The 24,505-nt window shown below is 37.5% G+C and overlaps 3 protein-coding genes across 3 annotated transcripts in view; 1 reads left to right on the top strand and 2 right to left on the bottom strand.

Moving 5' to 3' along the window:
- Positions 1 to 18,773, top strand: part of fmn1 (formin 1) — a gene marked incomplete at both ends in the record, with an annotated part of 36,730 nt that extends 17,957 nt beyond the window's left edge. Inside the window, 15 exons of the mRNA XM_079255730.1 lie at positions 714 to 775; positions 1,186 to 1,877; positions 3,260 to 3,401; positions 3,978 to 4,065; positions 6,121 to 6,182; positions 6,272 to 6,360; positions 6,431 to 6,560; positions 6,636 to 6,782; positions 9,334 to 9,393; positions 9,666 to 9,786; positions 15,416 to 15,508; positions 16,872 to 16,923; positions 17,630 to 17,779; positions 18,422 to 18,503; positions 18,729 to 18,773. Coding sequence (XP_079111856.1) covers positions 714 to 775; positions 1,186 to 1,877; positions 3,260 to 3,401; positions 3,978 to 4,065; positions 6,121 to 6,182; positions 6,272 to 6,360; positions 6,431 to 6,560; positions 6,636 to 6,782; positions 9,334 to 9,393; positions 9,666 to 9,786; positions 15,416 to 15,508; positions 16,872 to 16,923; positions 17,630 to 17,779; positions 18,422 to 18,503; positions 18,729 to 18,773 — 2,015 coding nt within the window. The remainder of the gene's footprint in view (positions 1 to 713; positions 776 to 1,185; positions 1,878 to 3,259; positions 3,402 to 3,977; positions 4,066 to 6,120; positions 6,183 to 6,271; positions 6,361 to 6,430; positions 6,561 to 6,635; positions 6,783 to 9,333; positions 9,394 to 9,665; positions 9,787 to 15,415; positions 15,509 to 16,871; positions 16,924 to 17,629; positions 17,780 to 18,421; positions 18,504 to 18,728) is intronic.
- Positions 18,774 to 19,636: 863 nt separating this feature from the next.
- grem1a (gremlin 1a, DAN family BMP antagonist) lies at positions 19,637 to 20,164 on the bottom strand (the record flags this gene model as incomplete). Its single annotated transcript, XM_079255508.1, has 1 exon — positions 19,637 to 20,164. One exon carries the CDS (start codon positions 20,162 to 20,164, stop codon positions 19,637 to 19,639), a length of 528 nt encoding a protein of 175 aa, XP_079111634.1.
- Positions 20,165 to 20,538: 374 nt separating this feature from the next.
- Positions 20,539 to 23,742, bottom strand: scg5 (secretogranin V). The gene is made up of 6 exons (XM_079255927.1): positions 23,696 to 23,742; positions 23,075 to 23,300; positions 22,369 to 22,518; positions 22,054 to 22,166; positions 21,864 to 21,917; positions 20,539 to 21,634 (listed from the first exon to the last, which is right to left on the bottom strand). The coding sequence occupies exons 2-6, from the start codon at positions 23,298 to 23,300 to the stop codon at positions 21,509 to 21,511; spliced, it is 669 nt and encodes a 222-aa protein (XP_079112053.1). The 5' UTR covers positions 23,696 to 23,742; the 3' UTR covers positions 20,539 to 21,508.
- Between the last annotated feature and the right edge of the window lie 763 nt (positions 23,743 to 24,505).

Below are 24,505 nucleotides of genomic sequence, written 5' to 3'. Positions count from 1 at the left end.
TAGCACAAGCTTTTTAGGGTTATTTGAACTAACATGATGTGTAGCTGATCTGTAAGGAATATGGAGCAAAGATAAAAGATAAAGATTAGTTTTTTCCTTTTTTTTTAAAAAAAAGCACTAATACCTATTTTTTCAACTGTTAAAGAAAATAATGATAAATAAAATAATGACTATTTACAGGTAAAAGTGGTTCTTTGATATTTCTGTGGGTAAGCTTTAAAAAAATCCAAACTTCCCTTTCAAAACATCCCCAGCTTGTCATCTTCTAGGCCATCAAATGTTGTTTGAGCAGGGATGAAACTGTGTGCTGTGTGTATTCACACCCACTTCTCTGTAAACACTGTCTGGAAGGTGGCAGTAAATATGACTATCAGTACTTTCAGTCATCCACAACCAGATGAATGTTTGCTCTAGGATGCCAGACATTTTTACCTTGGAAGCTGAGGAACGGTGTTTGTTGTATCTGATTCTCTGCTGCCATCATCTGGAGCCGCTTTTACTGTTAAAGTCCTCCGCACTTAAATTCTTACACACCCACCCCCCACATCCTGTTTCAGCTGAATCTTCATTCATAGTTCACTGTACTGGTGTGGTTACAGCAAATGATCAGTCAATACAGTCGTAACAATCTACTCCTTCTGCAGAAGCTGTAGGAATGTAAACTTTTGTAAAATCTTTTATTCTTGTAAATGTTCTGGTTTGTTTCCTCTCAGAGCACCAGGCTTCTCTCCTGCAGCTGAAGAGAAAATGCAAAGAGGATCTGGAGAAGTTGCAGGTCAGTGTGAAAGACGTGCTGAGATAATAAATTGATATCTTGTGGTGCATGCTTTATTAGCTCGAGAAAATATATCTTTGCAAGCATAATTTTGGCATTGTTTCAGAGGAAGTAACAGGATTACTGTAAGTTCTTTCCAGTTCATGTACTGTGTTGCCTTTATTTTTCATAAAGAAACTCAACTTCTGGGAAAAATATTGTTAAAAACTTGTGTAATTGAACATGAAGATAGAATTGGATGATTTTTTAAAAATATATTTTAGTCCCAAATTTTAGAATCAAATTTGCCAAAAGAAGGTTGCCATGGTTGCCGAATATCTAAGAAGCAAAATAGATCAATCTAAGTTTTCTGTATTTTCAATCATCGAGAGCAAAGTCTGCATCTCATCTTGTAAAAACCTGGATTTTAGGGGGACTACGAGTTGGATCTCTCCAGACTGAGGGCAGAAAACGAGGACAATGTTGCCCGTCTGGAGCTGGCTCTGGCTGAGCTGCGGGCCAAACTCTCCCAGGTTTGGACCCTCCGTCCAGGTGAACACAGAGATGTCGCTGTTTCCACGGCAGACGAGTTTCCCCACAAATCATTCCGCACCGTCTGCATCCAGACGGACCGAGAAACGTTCATAAGAAGCCCTGAGGATGGAGTGGTGATTTGGAGAGCCTGCACAAGCCCCCAACAACAAAAAGTAACCCCCCATAAACTGGACCTGGCTTCAATAAGCCTCAACTTGTCCAGTCAGAGGGAGGAAAATCTGTCTTCCTCTGTATCACCTGTAACTTCTGATCAGAGGATCCCCCGAGGAGACTGTCCACCTCCGTCTGAACAGCCAGCAAATGCTTCTCAGACTGCACCACCAACCACTCATCCACCTCCTCCACCTCCTCCACCATGTATGCCACCAGTCACATCCCATCAAACATTCAACAGTCATCCACCTCCACCCCCACCCGCTCCTCCATCCATGCTAGGGGCCGCTCTCCCTCCACCTCCTCCACCAATTGGAGGTCTCATTGTCGATAAACCTCCCAGGAAACCAGCAGTGGAGCCTTCCCAACCCATGAAGCCTCTTTACTGGAGCAGAATCCAGATTCAGGACAACAAGTAAGTTCTCATCTTAGAGCAGATATAAAACCAGAGTGTTTATGTGAACTAGATCATATTTTTAATAATATCTGCCGATGCTTTGGAATTAAATTTAATTTAACCCTTTCATACATAACGGCCCTATAGTGGACACCAACAAGTTATTTTTCTGACATATTCATATATGAGGATGGTATTTTTGTAAATAACCACATCAGTGGAAGTTAGTGAGTCATCCAAGACGTTTCCACTCACTGGAGAATGAATAAATATATGATATGTTTGAACACATGTAATTAGACAAGTTTGCCTTTGAGATAAGAAGAAAAAGAAAATGGCACAGCTATATTTTATACAAGATTTAAATGATGTAATTATGATTATATGTGGTTTTAAAATACACTAAATAAATAATAAATCATAATAAATTCTAAAAATCCCTAATAAAAACAACAGTATAATTGCATATGCCTGTAGAAGCAAAATAATCTTTTTTTTTTTAAAAAAAAAAAAAAAAAAAAAAAAAGGATTATTTATTAATAATTCGTGCATGAAAGGGTTAATTCAAAAGCACCTAAAATACATATTTGAATACAAACTGTGGTAAATATGGTTAGCACTGAAGTTTGATTGCCTGCTTGCTTACAATGGAGGAACATTTTATATTTAAAATATTTTTTAAAACATGAAATAATGGCAGGGAAACTAATCACTACAAGCAATTTTCTCTTTAAAAGATTGTATGATTAAATTTCAGTCAATTTTATTTCACATTGAATAATTTTCTATCACATAAATAAAGTCCTTCAGCCCTATACTGGACTAACCGGTTAAATAATTGGATGGATGGATAGATAAGGTCTGCATTATTACCTTTAATTATTTGACTTGCGTACAGTTTTTCTTCTGTGAAATGCCTGAGAACTTGAATTTTTATGGTCGGATTTGGGCAACACTAAACAATTTAATTGGACTGCAATTCGTGTGATGGATGTAATTTTCAGTGGGGGTGGCCCAGGCAGGGGCACCAACTGAAACAAAAGGTGGTCCATGGAAATGTATAAATTTTGAGAAATGATGAGCAGATTAATTGTCCTCTACTCTTTGATCTAAGATGCATTTATTCAAGTTAAAAAAACAAGCTAACAAAGAAAAAAAGGAAAAGCAAGCAGGTTTTACACTGTTTATCATCTGAAAATGAATCAGAAAATATTTTAAAAATCAAGTCTTAAATGCCAAGATGTCTGTTTACTAATAATGTTGAACAGCCTCCATCGCAAACTCACAATACGAGATATAATTTAATAAGACAGTTAACTGGTTAATAAAGCTTAAATAAATGATGGCAAACTGATTAAAACTCGACCTAAACATTGGGTTTTTTTTTTTCTCCTCTCCAGCAACAACATGCTATGGAACATTTTAGAGGAACCACACATCATCAATACCAGCGAGTTTGAGGACCTCTTTGCTAAAACGACCACAAAGATGAAAAGAAAGCCGCTGTCAGAGGCTTATGAGAAAAAAGCAAAATCCAGGAAGGTAAAAAAATCAACTCAGTCATCATATTCAGTTTAGTTTCTTAACTATCGTAATATATGAGACTCAGTAAAAGAGTCATTTCTCCACATGAGGGAGCTAATGCAACATGTTTACAGACTTAGGAGAACATTAAATATAGACTAAACTGCTTTCATGACACTAAAATCTTTTCATATTTAAACTTGTGTATCTAAATTTGTGAAATTATTATGTTTATTATGGTCAAAATGATCATATTACAAACAAATTTATGATTTGTTTTCATTCTGTTTGGTATCATCACCTGCTTTTCTTCTAAATGTATCAATTCTTAAATTGTTCTTTTTTTTCATGAACTGCTGAAAAACACAAACACAATTACAAACACAGAAGAACTGTCCACTGACGACATAAGAATTTAGCAAAATAGGATAAAATGACTAAAAAATATTTCTTAACTCCAATTCAGAGGGAAATGCAGGATGTGAGTAATATGATCTTTGTTTGTTTTGCTCTATTTCCACAGTACACTTTCCACTAATGACTCACTAATGCTTTCTAGTGGTATGGTGGTCATGGTTACCATGTGTGTTTCAGGTCATTAAGCTGTTGGATGGTAAGCGCTCTCAGGCTGTGGGCATCCTCATATCAAGCCTTCATCTTGAGATGAAAGATATTCAACAAGGTGAGATTATCTCATCCTTTCAGATTTGTTACAAGTGTAAACAACTCAAGCTGTATTCTAATATCAATATAACCTTTATAAAAAGTCTCATTTAGTTCAAAGATGGACAACAACTTCAACACGACACATACAGATAATGATTGGAAACTTCTTAAGTCATGCTCAAGCATCAAGTACAATGCTTTGACCTAAATTAAGTTCCAATATTTGGGTTTCAGCCCAAAGTGCAAGATTTTTTTTTCAATAGCAGAGAGGGAGGTAAAAGGAAAGAAATTCTAAACAAAAATGTCCAAAAAGAGTGAAATATGTATATGTGTGTGTGTGTGTGTGTGTGTGTATATATATATATATATATATATATATATATATATATATTACATTATTTATGCTGGCATGAATAATCACCTGATAGAAAACAGGCTTGTAAAAACTGAGCACTTGTCAGAAAACTAATCAAGCTCTCAAGTGAGGAGGGGTGGGGTGATTAAAGCATAAGCAAAAGGTCAAACTTTAAAAGTTAAAATTCAGTGCACATAAATGTAAAAAAAAAAACAAACAAAAAAAAAAAAAATTGAAAAAAAGTTGCTTCTAAAATATATAAGGACCAGTAAATTAGGCTGGTGGAGCTGATCAGGAACAAAGTCATCCTGATCATTTTTTCCAAACATTATGGACTAACTGTCCACAATTTATGATTGATATTCAGTAAAAAGCAGTTATGGTATCTTATTGTCATCAAACCAACATCTGCCCCTATAAGAGTTTCATCACAGTATGGAGAAGTGCAGCCAGTCTAGGAATTTGACCTTGCCGCAAAAACAAAGGTAACCACACTTGTTTATCTTCTGCTCCAGCGTCACACTGAACAACCTATTTATTTCCCTCTGAATCGGAGCTGAGGGTGAATTTAAAGCCCGATTACAGGCTGGACCTCTCACCACAATGACAGCAAGACAAAGCAATCTGCGTGGCTAATCCGAAGCTACAAAGTGTCTTTGTCATGGAGAGGAGCAAAACTGCAGATCTCTATTTGGCCTCTTTGCTTTTATTTTTCTTTATCTCCCACTGCTACGGATACCATAGATAGGAGAGAAAGACAGTTCCTGCTCTGAGGATCTAATTTGTGATTTTTCTTATAACAAGCACAGCTTCTCTGTGGAAATACAAGCCATCTGGGGAGATGCCACTACATGACTGATCACTGGGATACATTATTAGAGGAGTTTGGTTAACAGTTTACAATACTAGACATAAAATTAGCATTGTTATTAGGGCATGCCTCAGGGGTAAATCAGGAACTAATGGGTAAATAACCAGTACTTACTGGTGACCACACAGACCAGGTTTTTTTAGGCAACTACTGGTTAGTTATCAGGAAAAGCAAAGACGAATGATTCAGAGATTAACAGATATTTAACAGTACTAACTGGGGACCATGAAGGGCAGTCATTCCCTAATAAGCCTGGTCTTTGTGGTCACCTATAAGTAATAGTTAAGTATCTATTAGTTCGTGATTTGTTACTCTCTGTTTTCCCTGATAACTAACCAGTATTTCTTGATTTATTTTCTATTATTTACTATTATTGTTATTATTATTTTTAGTATTATTATTGTTGCTATTATTATTTCTATTATTATTATTTTATTATAATTATTATCATTTCTATTATTATTATTACTATTTATTTGTTTTTTCATTTTATTTCTTTTTTCTCCCTGATAAGTAACCAGTAGTTCTCTGATAAGTCTCTTCTCTGTGGTCACTAGTAAGTACTGGTTAATTACCCATTAGTTCCTGATTCACCCCTAAGGTGTTCCCTAGTGAGAAAGCAAATTTTGTGCCCAGTATTGTAAAGTGTTGCCAAAATTTGATGCAAATTACTTTGGAATTTCATTCTTATTCCCAATCACTATAAATGATTGCTTGAAAACAGTTTTGCAGTTTTAGGTTGTAAAACCTGACTTTGTTTCAAGATCTGCAGAGTGCAGTTATATAACATACTGTGTAAATCACACTGTTTTGTATCTGATTCCTCTTCATGTTGGCACTTGAAGCTATACTCACCGTGGATCCTTCTGTGGTGGACCTGGAGACGATTGAAGCGCTGTATGAAAATGTTCGTATTGCACTTAGACATAAATTTAGGTTAACTAAATGTAAATAACAAGTGAAGTTCTGGTGTAAGCATGATTCTCACCAAATCAGAGAGCGCAGCCAGAGGAGCTAGAGAGGATCAAGAAACACTACGAGACATCGGAGGAAGACGATGTTAAACTACTGGACAAGCCTGAACAGTTAGTATCTTCAGCTAACTGATAATTGTGTTCAGTCTGGACGAGTTGTTTTAATGTGACTCTTCGACAGATTCCTCTACGAGTTGGCCCAGATCCCGGACTTCACAGGCAGAGCTCGCTGCATCATCTTCCAGTCAGCCTTCATTGATGGGATCGCCTCCATTCACTGCAAGCTCAATATTGTCACATCTGTCTGTAAGGTGAGTAAAGTCTCAGGCTAGGCCTTTCTGTTGAACCCAGAGCATCTCTGTGAGTGATGTGTTTTCTGTTTCAAGGCTCTGCTGGGGAGTGTCAGCGTCAGGGAGGTGGTAGGACTGGTGCTGGCTCTGGGGAATCACATGAATGGAGGAAGTCAAACCAGAGGCCAGGCTGATGGCTTTGGCTTGGAAATTCTCCCCAAACTCAAGGATGTGAAGAGCAGGGTAAGACCTGATCACATAGGGAAACAGGAAAACCGTGCCGGTCCTAAGGGGTCACTCTCCTGCATGTTTTAGAGGATTCTCTGCTTTATCACACTTTCACACTGAAGGGGAAATTACTGGCTCAGCTTAATGCATGGGCGCTGTGAAGACTGATTTGATTTGTGTCAGGTGTTTTGGAGCGGGGGAATATCTAAAACATGCAGGATTGTGGTCCTCAAGGACTGGACGTGGACATTGCTGACTTAGAGTTATTGTGCTCTTTTTCTTCCTGTAATTACACATTAAAATTAAATGCAAATTATGTTTTTATGGAGAATGGCATGAAGCGTTAGTTTGTGTAGCTGCTCCATCAAATTCTCACTTGTTCTGAGATTGTGTTTTGTGTGTATAGACGCTAATTTCTTGCTTCAGGACAGTATTACTTGTGGAATGTCTTGTTGTTTCTATTAAATCTGCTGTGTGTACTGATCCTTTTTCCATATTTGCTACTTCATTTCATATTTTTCTTTCATGATCTATGAAAACATCTATTTATGAGACCATTTATAGGGAATCTGAAGGTTAATATGACCTAAAACATGATTTTTAAAAAAATGATATTCCACATGATTATTCATGAATTGAGCAAAAGAATCCATTAACACATATCACATGCAAATATGTGTCTCTTTTACTCTATAATATATTGTGACACTGCAGAAAATGATGGGCCAACTCATATCCCGCGCAACATATTTATTTTTGCAAATCTGCAAAATAGAGAATAAACAGGATTTAGAGGAGTGGACTCGATGTGTGGTCTGTACACGGTCTCATCACGTCCTGACTAAACTTCTTCTGCCCAGTACTACAACAACTGAGATACAACACACTAGCATTTTCAACCACACTATGACATTAGCACTGAAAGTTTCTTTTAGACTGATGTTGAATCTACACATCTCTTTTTTTTTTTTATTATAAAGTTTTCTCACCACATCCCTCACAATAATCAACAAAAATGAGAACATACATTTTAGCAGTAAACAAATACCTTCCTGAACTCTGATCAATTTTATTCTGCTTCTTAACCATTTTTAATCACTGTTTCATCATCTTATTCATTAATCATGAACTGAAGTTATTAAGTAACTAAACTGCTTGAAAATCAATTACCTGAATTATATGAACTACTTTTGCATTGAACATAAAGCATTTTACACTCTTCTTGGTCACACAGAAAAAATGGACCACGTGCGCTCTAGCTTAGCCATTCACTTAGCCTAGTATCTCCATTCAAACAGCTTTATGACATGACACCATCTCTGCTAACCATACGTTTTGGCCATTACTTGTGTTTTCAGACAGTATGTTCGTTTTACAAAACTATTCTTGTCTATTATTTATCTATATTTTACACCCAGCTTACCTGCAAAATAGAGAATTAACAGGACTTAGAGGAGGGACACGATGTGTGGTCTGTACGCGGTCTCATCGCGTCCTGACTAAACTTCTTCTGCTGGCGTCAGCTACTGATGCATAAGATACCGAGCGCCCTCTGCTGGCGAAACCTATATTAACGCTATTTATAGCAAAAGAGACCTTACCCATGACTTTCTCAATAAAAATTAATGGGGGGCGACTATTTCCATGTATTTATCTGTGACATAGTACCACAATATCATATATAATATTTTTGTAGAAGTGGATCATGACAAACAGGAAATGTCTGATAAAAGGCTCTTAGGGTTAGAAATGGTTGCGTAACTATCTTTAAGGGCAGTAAGACAGGTTGTGGCTGACACTCAGAGTTAATTCCAAAAGCAATGTGTTTGTGTACGAGATTCTGGAAGAAACCCAGGATAAACAGTAACTAAAGGTCTCCATCACATTGACTGGTGTATATGTTCATGAGTTTCCCATCATTTGGTGTTCTTGCTGCACAAGAAGGTCTTATAATAGTCAGATAATTTTGTAAGCTCATTACATTTTGACTAGCAAGTAAATAGCAGAGGGTAAGCATCAGAAAGCTTTTGTAGGACTGCAAAATATTGTAAAGGCCACACAGACTTCCCATATTTTCCCTTTATGTTGCCAGAGAGAAGCAAACATCGGCCAAAAGAGACCACAATAACTTGAGAGCCATACTGTTAAACTGTTTCATTAACAAAAGACAGATGAACAAAATGACTCAATCTGGATAGTAAGAGTAAAAAAAAAAAAAATGTCATCATGTGGTTTGGATAAAGTAAGCTAAATATCTGCTTTCAAAAACCAAACCCAAAAAAAAAAAAAAAAATGGTATAAATTTATAATACATCGAATAAGCAAAATAATCAGAGAGAAAGAAAAAAGAAAAGAATTTCATTTCCAATATGTTTAAAAAGAAGTCTCAAATTTTAGCCCCAGAGACTCAGAGAATTAGCGGTAATAAAACCTCCGTAACTGAATAAGACAGAATAAACATCTTATTAGAATAATTATGGAACAAAGAATTTGATACAAGTGAGAAAAAATAGGCAGGAACCTCTAATTTCAGCTTTGTCATCTTACTTCTTTATTCTCTTCTCAGGATAATCGGATCAGCCTGGTGGACTATGTGGTGTCATACTACCTGCACAATATGGACAAGGTACTTAAACCACATTTTTTAATGGAAATTATTCATTTACAAGTATTTTCTTTATTATGTTGAGAAGGGGAAAAGTTTTAAGGTTTTTTTTTACAGGATGCTGTGATGAAACTGGTCTGCATGAACATTTACATGCTACTGTGCTTTTGTCAGAGTGAAAATGTACAAAACACAAGACAAAGAAACACTGTTTACATTTCTCAGTTTTGGGTGTTTCAATGAACATCAAATGCAGTTGATTTCGTTGTTACGTCTTGTTATTATTTTACCAGAATGCCGGCACAGACAAGAGTCTGTTTCCCCTGCCTGAACCTCAGGATGTCTTTCTGGCAGCGCAAGTCAAGTTCGATGACCTCAACAGAGATCTGAGACAGCTCAAACAAGATCTAACAAGTATGTGTCGCTCCTGTAGCCGGTCCTTTTCTGAGGATTGGGAAATGAACTCCTTTCCCTTCCTTGATGATATGTGATGGCTGCTGCACACATTCACTAAAAACATGAGAAGTCGCACGGAGGAGAGCCTCAGCACACAAGTGACTGGTTGACCAGGAACGATCTCGACTTGTGGTCATTTTGTTGTGTGTGTGTTTTTTTTTTTTTTGAAAACCTTCGCCAGACAGTGTAACTCTATCACTGTGATTTCGCGTTGATCTCCAGAGGTTCCCACAGACCAAACCTCGGCCTAGTCTGGCATCGTTTTTCCTCAAACACCCCCTCCCCTCCAAAGACTCACCGCTCTGGTTTCCCATTCCCAGTCTGCGCTGAAGGCCTGTCTCTGTGGCCGAGCTCATGTTAGCTGGAGGACCAGAACAAAAGATTTCCTCTTGGCTCTCTGATCCCTAAGTGTGCTCTCATGACGCCATTCTGCATGCCAGTCAGCCAGAAGCCATTCTGAAGACAATGCCTACAGTACGTGTGCATGATTATGAGAGAGTGTGTTGTTGTGCATGCATGTGGTTTTGCATGCATTTCATTTTATGTGTGTGTGTTTAGTCAGGGACTAGCAGGAGTCTTGCTGCTGATACTGGCCTGGCGCCTTTCAGATCCAGCTTCTAATCCCTCTGCCCATCAGATCTCCCATTGTTGTGCCTTTGTGCCCCTGTCGCCAGCACAGGGAGACCATAGGCTTCCACTTATGTAATCTCCAGACCTGCAGTATCTGTAGTATCTCTGCACAGATGCACAGATCCTTAACCTGCTGGGTTGTATCACCTGGGCACCCGTGTGGCCCTTAGATGTGTGCTACAGATAGCTTTCTTCACCTCTCAACACAGCTTTGTCTTATCGCACCATCTGCCAAAACCACCGTGCAATCTGGATCGCTTGTCACAGGTTCCTTTTGTTCCGTCTGTTTTGAACTGCCCTCATGCCTGGTTTGAGGCTCTGCTTCTCTTCACTCTCCCTGGGTTTCTGCTCAGTTTGGTATGAACAGTTTTAATGTGATTTAAAAGTTTGTAACCCATCCATTTGCTACAATTACCAAATCTGCTTATCCAGTTTTAAGTTCAAAGCTCATTGAAATCCCAAGAGATGACGTGAATGCTCACCAACAGAGATTGTCTCAAAGATTTACATTTTTCTTTGATTTTTTTGGTTGGAAAAAATTTACCTTGTCTGTTAACCTGCAACACAATGACTGCTAACAATATTATTGTGTCCATAAAGCCATGAAAACTGCTTTGTGAGAGTTAATGATATCGCCAAACGTCCGTTAAATTAGCATGCTACATTAAATGCAATATTATAAATCAATACTTTGGCATTAATACGTCGGCAGGGTCATTATGAGCGGGGTGACGTGCAAAAATTAGAATGAGCATGTGCATAAGTGAACACTCATTTAGCTGCTAGCATGACTGTACTCTATGCACTTGGCTTTTAACCATGTTTGAGTAGGTAAGCAGCTCCGTTGTGAGGTAATCTTTAGGAACTCAGACCAGGTAGATTAGCCAGATATATAGGGTGTAAACAAGTTTGATGAGTTTATTATTAGGTTCATTTTCTAGATTGCAGCAGTATTGTAGATGCTAAACCAAGCACGCGGTTACATTCCCTCTAAAACTGTTTTTTTTTTTTAGCTGCCAGTGATCATCTGGTAAAATTCATACATACTGCAGCTTGCAAATATGAAACATTTACTTCTGAGGACACAAGCTACCCTTCCAACAAGCAAGCGAGGTTAAAAACAAGTAAAGTCTCAACCTTTCAGTGTGAACCGTGTTTGTCATCTCTTGAAAAACTGCTATTCACTTCGCTCGTACTGTTCAACATGAGCATGATTAAATGAATTATTTCTGTTGTTGGTACTGTTACATTGCATGATGTTGCAGACGTTTGCCTTTCAAATTTGAGTAAAAATAGATTTAGTAAAAATAATTATGCAATTTGACTGCAAGGTGTTGTCATGGTTTCTACTGTAGCCTCACAGCAAAAAAAAAAAAAAAAAAGAAAAAAAAAAAGAAGCCCCAGGCTGGAGTCTAGGTGAACTATATTTCTTTGTTTATTTACTGTTTTATTTTAATCAATTGATTTATGTATTGATTTATTGATTTATTTATCTATTTATTTATTTTACCATACCAGCTCTTTTTTAAATGTTCTGTCTTAAAATCAGATAGTTAGATTAAAGTTAGATTTATTTGGCAATTCTAAGCTGACTTTACGTATGACTGTGAGTTTGAAGAGTAGCGTGACTTTGATGTCTTTGTGTTGGTCATGTGATGGACTGGCAACCTGTCCAGAATGTACCACCTCTCACCATGTGGCAATCAACATAGAATAACCTCCAGTGCTTCTTGTGACCCTGAATAAATTAGAAAGATTATGGAGGATTGATGAAATTATGCCTTCGTCAGTTTACCCGTGGTTTTAAGAGCTGGAATAAAGAGCATCAGGATTTCTTTTTGTCACAAAAAATCCTCAATTCGATTTAAGCTCTTAAGATTAAACCTGGATGACTGAGAATCTATTCCAGCTTTTCCTTGTAGTAGATCTGTTTTGTGTCTAATCAGACTTTATTAGTTGGAAGACGACGCTTCACCCTATGAGCATGATGAAGAATCTATTTGTAATGCTTGAAAAATGCATTTCCATTAGGTCACATAAAAGGCATTCCCAAGTGGACATAAAATTCCCCAAACAAATCCAGGAAAAAGTTTTTAATGTACAATGTAATGTAAGTTTAATGCTCAGTCATTTTTAGTCTTTCTTATTCATCCCTTTTTGTATAATTTTGTATCATTATTATTTCACATTGTAGTGCACTTTGTGCGGATTCTAAGACCTATGGGTTATAGTGCTTTCCTGAAGACCTTTTCATTTACTCTTTTGTGTTGTAGCTTGTATTTTGTTTCTTTGATGTATGCACGTCATCTGACAGAGTGATTTATGAGGGCAACAGTCCGAACCAATCATCATCAAACCATAAAACCTCTTCAAGAAAGCATTTATCCCTTGCTGTGAAACAAAATAAGTGCAGTTGGTGTAATTGCAGTCTCCCATCTGAAAGCACCACACTCTTCATCAGCCGGCTGTGTTTATGTGAAGGTCCCTAACCCTCCTCAGACTGAATTAAGCAAACTTCTGTTGGCACAAAAGAGCAGACAAAAGAAAAGAAAGGCTCCCCACACAATGCACGGAGAGATACCCGCCTCCAAAGTTTACACAAATCCAGAAGGAAAACAGTATTCTTTTGTAATCTTATCTGGGAGATGTTGATCGAGCATCAGGGAAGGGGGGCCGGGAGCTCGGCTCCCTCTGCAGCCTCTATTATGACTGGCTCTCCAGACTGGCTCCTCTGATCCCCTGATTGGATGCAGAGCAACATGGAGCCACAGACTCGCAGAGGAAGAAGGGGAGGGAGCAGAATTTGTAGTCTCCATCTCTGAGTGAATCTCTGTAAATGATGTCAGAAAGAGGAAGCTGTGATGGCGATGTTCAGAGCTTTCCCGTCTCTGCCAGGTATCTGCAGGAACTCTAAAAGTCTAGACTGAAATTCACCCCCCAAAAGAGGTCTTTTTTTAGTGGTTTTAAAGGACTTTTAAAATTTTCTGAGTCTTCACTGCCCTGCAATAGAAAGCAAATGACATTTCTATTTCAAATACAAACCAGCTAAACTCGAACGCTCACCAGGTTTCGCCAGCTTTACCCAGTAAACCCACTCCTCGTGGATGGTTTGTTCAGGAACTAACCACCCAATAATCAAATATCGGCTGAACTGAAGAATTGTCTGCATAGTCTTGAGGTTTTAGAGAATACAGAGAAGTGACAGTCTGTCATGTTAGACTTTTAACCCTTTAAATTCCTGTTAAATACTTAAAATTACAATAAATTGTAAAACTGAATTATTTTCCATAAAAAAAAAGTAGAGAAAGAGAATCTTTTGTGGTGATTAGACTTTTGAAGACAAGCAACCAAAATGATTTTATTCCATTTGTTTAGTTTATGTAGTGTCAGGAACTCCCTCTGGGGCCCTTACAGTGAAAATGTAAAAAAAAAAAACAAAAAAAAAAAAAACTGCTATAAAATAATCATACATCAGCATGTTTTTCTGCTTTTTTATTCAGAAATCATGACAGTATCTTGATCTAAAGAAAAAACATGAAATTGTTTGAAGACTTTTAACCTTTTAGACGCCAGTTTATTCATTCGAAATATTCACCATCCACTGAAAAAACATTTAAAACGTTAAATTTTTTCTATAAAATGAATATTACAGGGAAAAGGCTTTGGTTGTGTTTAGATATGTCAGAGATTATCAATACATTTATTTGATGTCATCAGTATTTTTATGTAAAATCAACTTTCTCTGGTGACCTTTGTGGCCAAAAGTGTCCCTTTGACTCATATTTTTATTTGCACTTTAAAGAAGCAGTAGAACATTCATAAAAAAAAAACAAAATATTAAAAAAACAAGGAAGAAAAATCAAAAGATGGACAATATGTGTAAAGTAATAATATTCATTACAGGGAGGTTGGAAACCCGAAAAGGGCTTATCAAGAACCCTATTAATCTTAATATAAGAATAAATTAGGTCGTTAATCATACCAGGAAAAGAAAATACATACAGTGAAGCATAAAATTAGATACAATAAGGACAAAAAAATAAGAAAAAAACCCCCCAAAAAACAAACAAACACACGTTAAATGCTCAAATAACACAAATAAAAAGAAAATATAACAGAAGTACACAATTTAACAAGATCCCACAGCAAACAGATGTTCTTTTAGTTTCTTTTTTTACACTATTTAGTACTTCCATTGAAATTACAAAAATTAAATTTTAATCTCACTAGTTTTAAATAATAAATCCTTTTATGAAGGCAATCATTACGAGGAAAATAGTGATAGGTGGCAATTTTACATCGTTCCACTAAATTCAATTGGTGCCCTGTTGAAGGAAAGAAGAAAAAAATGGAAAATCATGATTATTAACCAGATATGAAGTAAAAGTGGCTTTTTTTATTGGCTGAAGGGTTTTCATAGAAAAGCTGAGGACTTGGCCTTCTTGGCTTCTTATAAGGAAAGCAGCAGTTATGCTTAAACAAGGGGACACAGCTGCAGAGTGATTGTTGAAACCAGATTCGAAGAATAACCATATATGTATTTAACTTCATTCACATTTAAAAGGACAACATGATTGAAGTCCATTAAAAAAAGACAACTCCTGTAAAGATACTTCGATGTTGTTTAATGTTGGAAGTTGATGTGGAGTCAGGTGTGTTTTGGACTCAGCTGTAGATGATTTTAAACTTTAAATCATTTTTTTTTTTTTATTGGTGCCATATTTAAAAACCATTGTTTGTGTGAAACAATAAATATATATATTTATTTAAACCACTCAGATGCCACACAAATATACCTGCTGTTATGTTTGTCTCATTGCTATAAATAATGTTTTGCATGAAGGAATAAATAGTAGAAGGATGTGCTGCGATCGACTACGACTGAATCAGAGCTTTAATTCTGTCCTGCATGAAGTTTTTAAAATGATTTTCAAATGTTTGTGTTTCTGCATTACAGGATGTGAGAAAGACGTACAGAAAGTTTGTTCTGAGTCTCCTGAAGAACACCTGCAGCCTTTTAAGGACAAGATGGAGGGTTTCGTTCTGACTGGTGAGTGATCTAAATGAAAACAGTACTGTTCACCTGCAACCATCTTTTTTTATATGCATCATGGTAAAAAATTTTTTTAAAAATGTGCACAAGGTTGTTGAGAATAACACATTATTGTTATCATATAGTCATATTTCAAAGATAAAAACCCTACTGAGCAGGTGTTTTTATACTTTCTAACATTTTGTTAAAACTTCATATTTTCTGTGTATTATGAGATCATGATGGAATCATGCATCTGCTCACACCTCCATTATTTCCTGCTCCTCCTTCTTGCCTGTTTGTCATGGCCGAATTTGTTCTTGGGAACCACTTTTCATTGAATCGTTTCATCTTTTTGTGGTCATTTTATAACTTTCAGAACATTATGTGACTTTTTATTTGGTATTTTTATTCAGGTCATATGTGGTTCTTGTTTATTCTTGTTTAGCTGCTGTATTATTTTACATTTCCCTTGTCATTTTACTTATTATTGATTTCTGAACAAGAAATGTTAACAAAGGCTGTGTGCCCAGTTGGCCCAGTCAGTAATCCTTCCTACGCATCAGATAAATGTCGCTTTCATCGGTTTACCGTCTTGTAAGTGTACCGTTTCCATGGGGAGTTCTGGGTATCTGTGTGTCAGGGAGATAGAACGGATTCAGAGTCAGGGCTAGACACTCAGATAGGGATCAGGCAGATTTGGCAATGACTGGGTGACTTCTTCCTCAGACACTCAGGCACTGGACCTTCTGGTCCTTTTACTACAAAACATATCCACCCAGCTTCAACAACTTTCTTTTTTCAGGTATAATTACTAAAGAATGAGAACTGCAGTGAAGATTAACGCTACGTCACTTGTCTGAAACTTTGTTTCTGCTGAAAATATAAACTATATCATGTTTCCAGATCCTCTGGATCTTAATTAAAACTCTTTTTTATTACATACGGTGTCTTTAATCCATAGATAAATCCTTATTAGTGCTAAAGCAAAGCAGAATGATGTTCTGTGCTGTGAGATGAACTCTGACTTTCTCATAATTGCGCATTTTTCTGGGGTCTTGAGCTGAATCCCAAACATTTGTGGAGACAGGCACAGATAATAAGTGGCATACCTGTTATTTAGTCATTATGGCATGGCAATTTGAAAGTGGCTGCAAGAATGGCTCCATTGTTGAATAACTGACTGTGTAATTGATGTTTTTAAGAGACCAAATGGTCGTCAGGCTCCATCAGACAAGGTCATCATCATACAAGACTTCCTCACTGTGTTCATATACAAGTATTTAAATCATCTGACTCCCCGCAGGGAAGATGTCTCTTCAAATATAACCTACATGGGCGGGTGGCATGAGTAAACCGTTTCCTTGTGTGTTTTTCGTAGCTCGAAAGGAGCATGCAGAAGCTTCATATCAGCTGATGACTGTGCAGAAAAGGTGTGGAAAGTAAACCATGTACTATTTGAACTATTCAGTTTGTGTTAAATTGAAAAAGAGCATCACTGCTGTTTCCTCACCTCCTTCTCTTCCTTTATCCCATTCATGGTCTATATTGATAATTTAGCACCTTTTTCTGCCATTTCTGTCACACTAATGAATAATTTTGCTGCTTGTTTTTTTCTAACTTTGTCATTAGCAAAACACATAAAGTTGTTCATTTGATGTTTGTGTCTTTTTTGTCATTATTTGCTGCTTTTGTAACTTTATCTTCAGTTTTGATTATTTTTGACAGTTCTATTCATTTTTTCATCATTCAGCATCCATTTTCTCAACATATGAACCTTTAAATTTGCACTTGTTACGTATCGTAAAGCGTCTCGTTCTGATTACTACACACCCCTTTTTCTTGTTTTAAGCTCTTTTTCATTCATATTTTATTTCTCTCTCTTCTTTTCTTTTCATGTGTCTTTTTCATAGTATTCCAGTAGTATGTGTGTGTGTGTGTGTGTGTGTGTGTGTGTGTGTGTGTGTCTGTGTTACACAGTAAGCATGCCTTATAAATCAGAACAATAAAAGAAAAAGAGCAGCATTTGTGTCAGTTAAACCCTGTGTTTTATGTTTCTGATGCAGATAAACAAAAAATCTGATTAAATATCACCAAAAATTGACAATTTTATTTTGTTTGGTTGCTGTTTTCTGTCAGCTTCCAGGACCTGGTTCTTTACTTTGGATTAACACCCAAGGTGGGAGAGAAGGAGGTGATGACCAGTCATCTCTTCATGCTCTGGTTTGAGTTCTCTGCCGACTTTAAAGTCAGATGGAAGAGAGAAAACAAAAACATCTCAAAAGAGAGGTATGTGTGCATGCCTGTGTCCTATTTGTATTTCTAGAATGAATGTTCAATGCTATTATTTTGGTTTAACCCAGTTTCATCTCAACGGATTACATTGGTTTCCCTCAAAACGTTAAAAAAAATTGTGGCAGTACTATGACACCATTGTGAACCACTATGGGTTGCAATGGCTGCACATAAGTTATTCCAGACGTCCCTCTTCCTTCCTGACTTTTTATCACTGATCTTATCCATGATGGGAAGTTTGGGAACATGACCTCGAAAGGCAAGATCCCTCGATCCTGAAGGGATCTGGGGTTGCCTTTCAGGGTTTCTTTGCTGTAATTTGATCAGATGATCAACAAAAGAAGCAAAAACAAATTCAAATTTCATCAGAAAGAGTCCCAAATAAACTTATCAGAGTAGTTCAGCCATAAAAACTATATACTTAAAAATTCTAAATAATATAGAACATTAAAAATCTTGTTTTTCTCACCTGAAATGTTCAACTTACAAAACTGAATTAATCTGCTTTCTTAACATTGTATTAGTTATTTTTATGCCTATTTAATAGATTGACTTAATCTAGTCTTTGTTCTTTAATAAATGCAGAATGGGCTATTCTGGATGCCAAATTCTCCGGTTTAACCCACTAATTTGCAGGTTGAAAGAGGCTCAGCAGTCAGTGAAGAGGATCACCGCAGAGAAAAAAGTAGAGACGCGGAAGATCAACCCCAACAGCCTGGTGAGAATGGATTCATGTGATTTGCTGAAAAGGCACAGAACGTTTCAAGCAGACATTAGATTAACCAGACGTAGAACATGCAAGTAGAACATACAGATTACTGCTTAATGTCCAAATTCGCATGTTCTATCGGAAATATGATCATATCAAAATCATATGTATGTCACAACCAGATGTGTCACACTGCTTAAACTGAATTATATGTTTCTGATTTGTCCCCAACAGAAAGAGAGACTGCGTCAGAAAGAAGCCAGCATGTCTTCATCTTAAACATAGAAACATCTGCACAGCTGGATGTGGATCAAGACGCCAAACGAGCATTTTCACAAATAAACACACCTGTGCATTATTCCTAAAAACTCACATTAAAGCTTACAGCTTTTTGTTCATATATAATTTCCTATTTGAACGTAGTTGAGACTTAAATATGAAAGAAAATATAGCTTCAACTGTGTATAGATTCTTTAATTGCACTTGCATTTTACACTGACATGTATAAAGTTGAAACATTTTTAAATGTTTTTCCACAAATAAAAACATCGATCACGTAGAGATGTCATGAAATAGCTTGAACAGTTTTATTTACGCACACTGTTGATACATAAAATATATACAGTCATAAAATCAAGTGGCATTTAGCAGTGCAGGTTTAATTAAAAATACATTTCGTTCACCAAGCTGCAGCTTCATATCCCACACAGTGGAAACAACCTCTAAACACGGAACCTCTTACATTTCAAGATAAGTCTTTCGTCAGCCTGCAACAAATAAATGCCGCAAATCAACTCGTGGGCAACTCACAGTAAACGCTCTGGCATTAAAACCACGTGACAGTTATCATCCAAAGTGTTTAACTAACTATGGTGACTATCCAGCAGAAATTATGAATAACTGCCAGAGGTTTCTGGTCATTAGGGTACATTTTACCTCCAGATTAAGGGGTACAAGACCATATGAATGAACCACTTTAATCAACTGCATTTTAGCAGATCTAGTAATAAACTTTTCTTGATCATTACAGTCAAAGGCTCATTGTTCCTCACATTCGTAGTTCCACCATAGTCTGTCTTTCAAACAAAATACGCCGCCCCCTTGTTTATTTTTCCACGAGCAAAAGTCTTCTCAGCAGCTGCTTAATCCAAATTAACGGTTGTGCAGCGGCACAGCTTTACGCGCTGGACCCTTTTCCTCCGCGTCGTGGGCGTCTGCCCCGGACACAACAGGGTGTACGTGACGGTGCTGAACACTCTAGGTTTGCACACCGAGCAGGACTGGAATGCGTTCCCGTCCTGGTACATGTGCCTCGGGATGTAGAAGGAGTTGCACTGTCCGTAGCAAAAGCGATTGATGATGGTGCGACTCAGGCAGCCCTCCTCGTGGATGGTCTGCTTCAGCGGTTGCGTCTTGCACCAGTCCGTCCGCAGGTACCGACGCTCCGTTACGTGAAGTGCTTCCTGGCTGGACTCCAGCACTTCGTCTGTTGAGGCAACATGTCCAGCCCCCCCGGAGATTAATCCGCTGATGGATGGCTGGAGACACCTGTCCGATTCGTTTGGGTTGTATTTGTTGGGATGAGGGAACGTGCCTGGGTCCGCGCTGCTTGAATTTGTGAGCAGCAGAGCCAAAACCGTCATAAATATCAGCACTGAATGTGACTGCATCATTGAAGCTGAAAACAGAAAACAGAACAGTTAACCAGTGATGGTGAACTTTTACGCACAGATTACGCGTCAAGTAAGCGGCGCCCATGGGGCATTTCTGCACAAACACATGATTTATGTGCTCAGAAAACAAAAACAACTTAAGTTACCTGCTGTTATTTTCCCACGAGACCATTCAGCCAGTTAGCAGCATGTGATCCCTCTGGGAGTCCTCTGAAGGACTTTATAAATATCACCGTGACGAACACACCCCCAAACCCTGATCCTTCTTTATCTGTCTGAGAACGGAAAGGGTGGGGGGGGGGGATGCTCGACCAGACTTCGCCACTGCAGATAAATCGTTTATTTAACTTTACAGAACAAAAACGGAACACAAACATTTTGACAAGATGTGGTAAATAAGATAAGAGTCTGTGCAGTCTGTAAAGATTCACAAGTGCAGTACCATGTTGAGAAAAGTCAGAATAAGCTCTAAAAGGTGCGTCATGCTACAGCAGAGATGTTCCCAATCCTTCCCATGGAAAGAGAAGACTGTCATTTGTAAGGACATAAGTAGAATTCAATTTTTGGTACAGGTGGAAAGAAAGTGATTCAAGTGGTGCATATAAAAATGGAACATTGATGAAACTGATTACATGTACACAAATAATGTAATTTTCTGATTTAACATTCTTTAAAACCAACAAGGATTTATGCAACTTTTATTATACAGTTGGAATTTTACTCAGCTAAGTAATTATTACCACATATTTTATTATTCTGGGCTAAACCTCCAGCAAGAATATTGCCTTGGTATAAATGAACAATGGTTTAGATTTCCCATCAGACTGAACAGATCTAAATCCGAGCACAGATCTTTGATTCACTTTTTTATCCTGTTTTGTCCTTAAACAAGCTCAGAGGCCGATGTGCTCCAAAGTACTGCAACATCTTCTGATATCAGTCTCATTTACAGCCTAATTTTAGAGCTTAAAGACTCATTCAGACATCAAAAAGGCATCTGATGAAAGAATTTGACAAGGTCTCAAGGTTAAAAAGCCATCTTAGGTGGTAGCAGAGGGTCAATGTTTAAAAAATTAATATTTTGTTTCCAGAATGAAAGAGGACATATAAAAAAGAAAGAAGCAGCAGGAGTACATAAATTACAGTCTGAAGTTTGTCATGCTAAATACTGGTTAAGCTTTGGGTCTTAAAACTGCTTAAAGCTACACGTTAACCAGTTCAACACTTGTCCTTAAAGCAGTCTCGTTGAATTTTGGCCAAAATACTTAAATGTTCAGTGATAAAAGAAAAACAGAAACACATTAGAGTAGACTTTAATTTTCCAGTGAAACTTGCAGGACATTAGGTTGTGGATTTGCTGGCAGTAGGAGCAGTTGGTGCTGCCTCTTCTTCCTCAGAGAAGTCGGGAACAGATTTCTTAGCAACCACGTTGTCCAGCCTCTGGCCCAGTAAATAAGGGTTGACGCTCTGCAGAAGCAAACAAAGTTTTTGAAAAACATATTTATGAAGTATAAAATATCTTTGAATAAAAAAAAAAGAAAAAAAAAGATCGACTTGGAATTTTTAGCTTGTTTAAAATCATAAATCTGTGAGCTTAAGGGCACTTCATTCCCCTATAGGCTAAATATCAATGCTGCTGATGTGGCTTCATAGATATAATTCAACAAAGGAAAAAGACAAGCAAGAAACATTATACCCTTTTTCTTCTTTTTGGTCCACCCTTTAGCTTTTGGTACAGACGCTCCTTGTTCTGAAAATACAAAATAAAATGTCTTTAGACAAAGAAAAAAAAAAATTTTTGGTCTGACAACTATATCTACATATAGATATCAGAACAAATATGTGACGAATATTATACAATCCTAACAGCTCACCTCTTTACTTACCCACTTTGCCAGTGCTGGGTAGTCATGCTCCGGGTCGAATAGGTGCTGGTGTTTTTGAAACTCTCTGCTGAACTCAGCTGTGTCGGGAGCATTTTCCAGGCACCCATCTGCTGCTGTGAGTGCAGGAGGACAGATATGGCATTGTGTTAGTATTTAAAAACCTACATGTAACCTAAAAAAAAAGGACAGTTTATCATGAAGGGATAAATATCAATTGCATTACTTATCTTTAAATCTAAAAATGCACTTTAATAAAAATTATTCTATGCTGGTGCTGCAGGCTTGAAAAATTATTTATTAGGGAGAAACTTTTACCCGTTTTTCCCAGTGGACAGGGGTTTGGAGGATCTGGATAACTGTGGTCATCAGTGAAGTCTTTGGGGACGTTATCGCCTGTCAGCTCAGCCACAATGTTGGGGATGTTCCCATAAGGACCGAGATGCTGCAGTCCTTCGTGTGCACCACCTGGTGGAAGAAAACAGGCAGTTAAAACAAAACATATCAGCTCTACATAAATAGCATGTCTAAAAATAACATTCCAGGTTAAAATCACTTAATCTAACAATTAATCTATTTAAAGTATTCTAGGGACATGGTCCTTGAGAGCTAGCTGAGTCAGCTTATTAGTAAGAGACAAAGTTAATTCAATCCGCTGCTAGATGACATTTTAAAAGACAGTAATACTACAAAAAATCTGTTTAAGTTTCTTTTAATCATTGAGAAATACTTCTTTTTTTTCTTTTTTACAAAAGCCATTATCATAGACAACTAAAGTAGGATACATTGACAGCCAATACAGGAATTGCTGCATGGCAAAAGTAACAAACACTGTACTCTGGGTTATTTAAGATTTTTCTTATTTTTTTACCCCGTTTTAACAAAGGTAAAATAAAAAAGTGACCGTGAAAATTTGGATACAAATAAAATAGATATTTAATTAATTTGTCAGACAGAATGGTAGTCAAATTGTCTGATGTGAAATGTAAACCTGTTATAGAAATCCACCCCCCCATAGGCTTACCCTGGATGCTCTGAGGCCCGACAATGTTGGTGGCCTGATGTGCTGGATACTCCACTCTGGGCCGAGCGATGCCCAGCTGCTCCATGACACCGTGCAGGAGACGCTGTATGTCGGCCTCCGACACCTGGTCCACCGTGCGTGGGCTGCGGGCTGGAGCTCTGCCGAGCTGCAGGCACAGGAGGAGGCCAAGCATCGATAACCGCACCGCGAAGCCCATTTCTGTCATCTGCGGGGAAGATAGTTTACAGTGCACATCTTCCAGTTCAGAGGACAGGCAGGCGTAATGTCGTGAGCAAACACAGCTGTTAGTCACAAAATAACGTAATTTGATAGGGACCCAGGGCTAAAAGGGAATACTAACAATGGTGGTTGTTGCAGGTAAAACAAACCACAAAAAGCAGGTTTCAGTCTGTAAATGGAGCGAAGCTTTTCATGATGCGCCACTCAGTAAACAGAACCATTAAGGCGTAAAATAGCCACAAAAAATAAATAAGCCCCCGCGATGCGGAAAAAAACTAATTGCATTAAATAAAGGATGAAATAATATTCATTTTGTTCTATTAAATAATGTAGAGCTAAACGCCACCATGCTTTAATATATACAGAATATATTTGTCTTACCTTTGACGCGCTGACGGAGAAACCTGCCGACTGCGCGAGACCGTTATCAAGCTAGCCACAAAAACAAAGTCCACTTCCGGTTTACAAAACAAATTTAGTTTCCAAAAACAGAGAAATTAACTCAAAATAAATTTGTTCTAACGTCAAATCCTAAAAGAAATTTGCATTTCAAAAACACATTTTATTGTTTTGTAGTACCTCGTGTAACGATATGCTTTTCTCCTAGTTTGTTTAGAAGGAATGTTATTTCTGGTATGAGCGATAGGCTGTTACGCAAGCACAAGACTCGTACTACGGTTCAGATGCAGTTGCTAGGATACAGAAAATCCCCTTCTCTTATTGGCTGTAAACCTCATGCCAATTACTCAGCAGCTCTGCACTAACATGTTAAAACCAGAGTGTAATTTCCCTCGTTGGACATTTAAATGTATTCAGATGACCTGATACTAAATTTGTGTTTTCAGATACACCAAGTTGCAGTTTTAGTTTCAGTTTATTCCCATTCACACACACTGACTTAGAAAAATGTGTTTGTAGGGATGTCTCCCTTCCACCTCTTGCAGCTGCCCTAAGGACCCCAGTTAATGGCCCTCCATTTTTAGTTTCTCATCAAGCTTATTCCAAATCTACATTCCAACACTCACAATGCTATAGTTGGTACATTCAGGCTTTTGTTTGCTTTTCTGGAATTCAGTTTTTATTCTTGGTAGGATAGGGAAGATCGGAAGATTGTGTAGGAACGAAGATAGGAATGAGGTTGCATGATTTATGGTTTAGTTTATGGACCATGCAAAAGCCTTTTGAAAATAA

Source organism: Telmatherina bonti (genome assembly GCF_933228915.1).
Source record: "Telmatherina bonti genome assembly, chromosome: 16".
Lineage (NCBI taxonomy): Eukaryota > Metazoa > Chordata > Actinopteri > Atheriniformes > Telmatherinidae > Telmatherina > Telmatherina bonti.
Note: the sequence above shows the minus strand (reverse complement) of the source record. Positions and strands in the feature narration are given on the sequence as shown.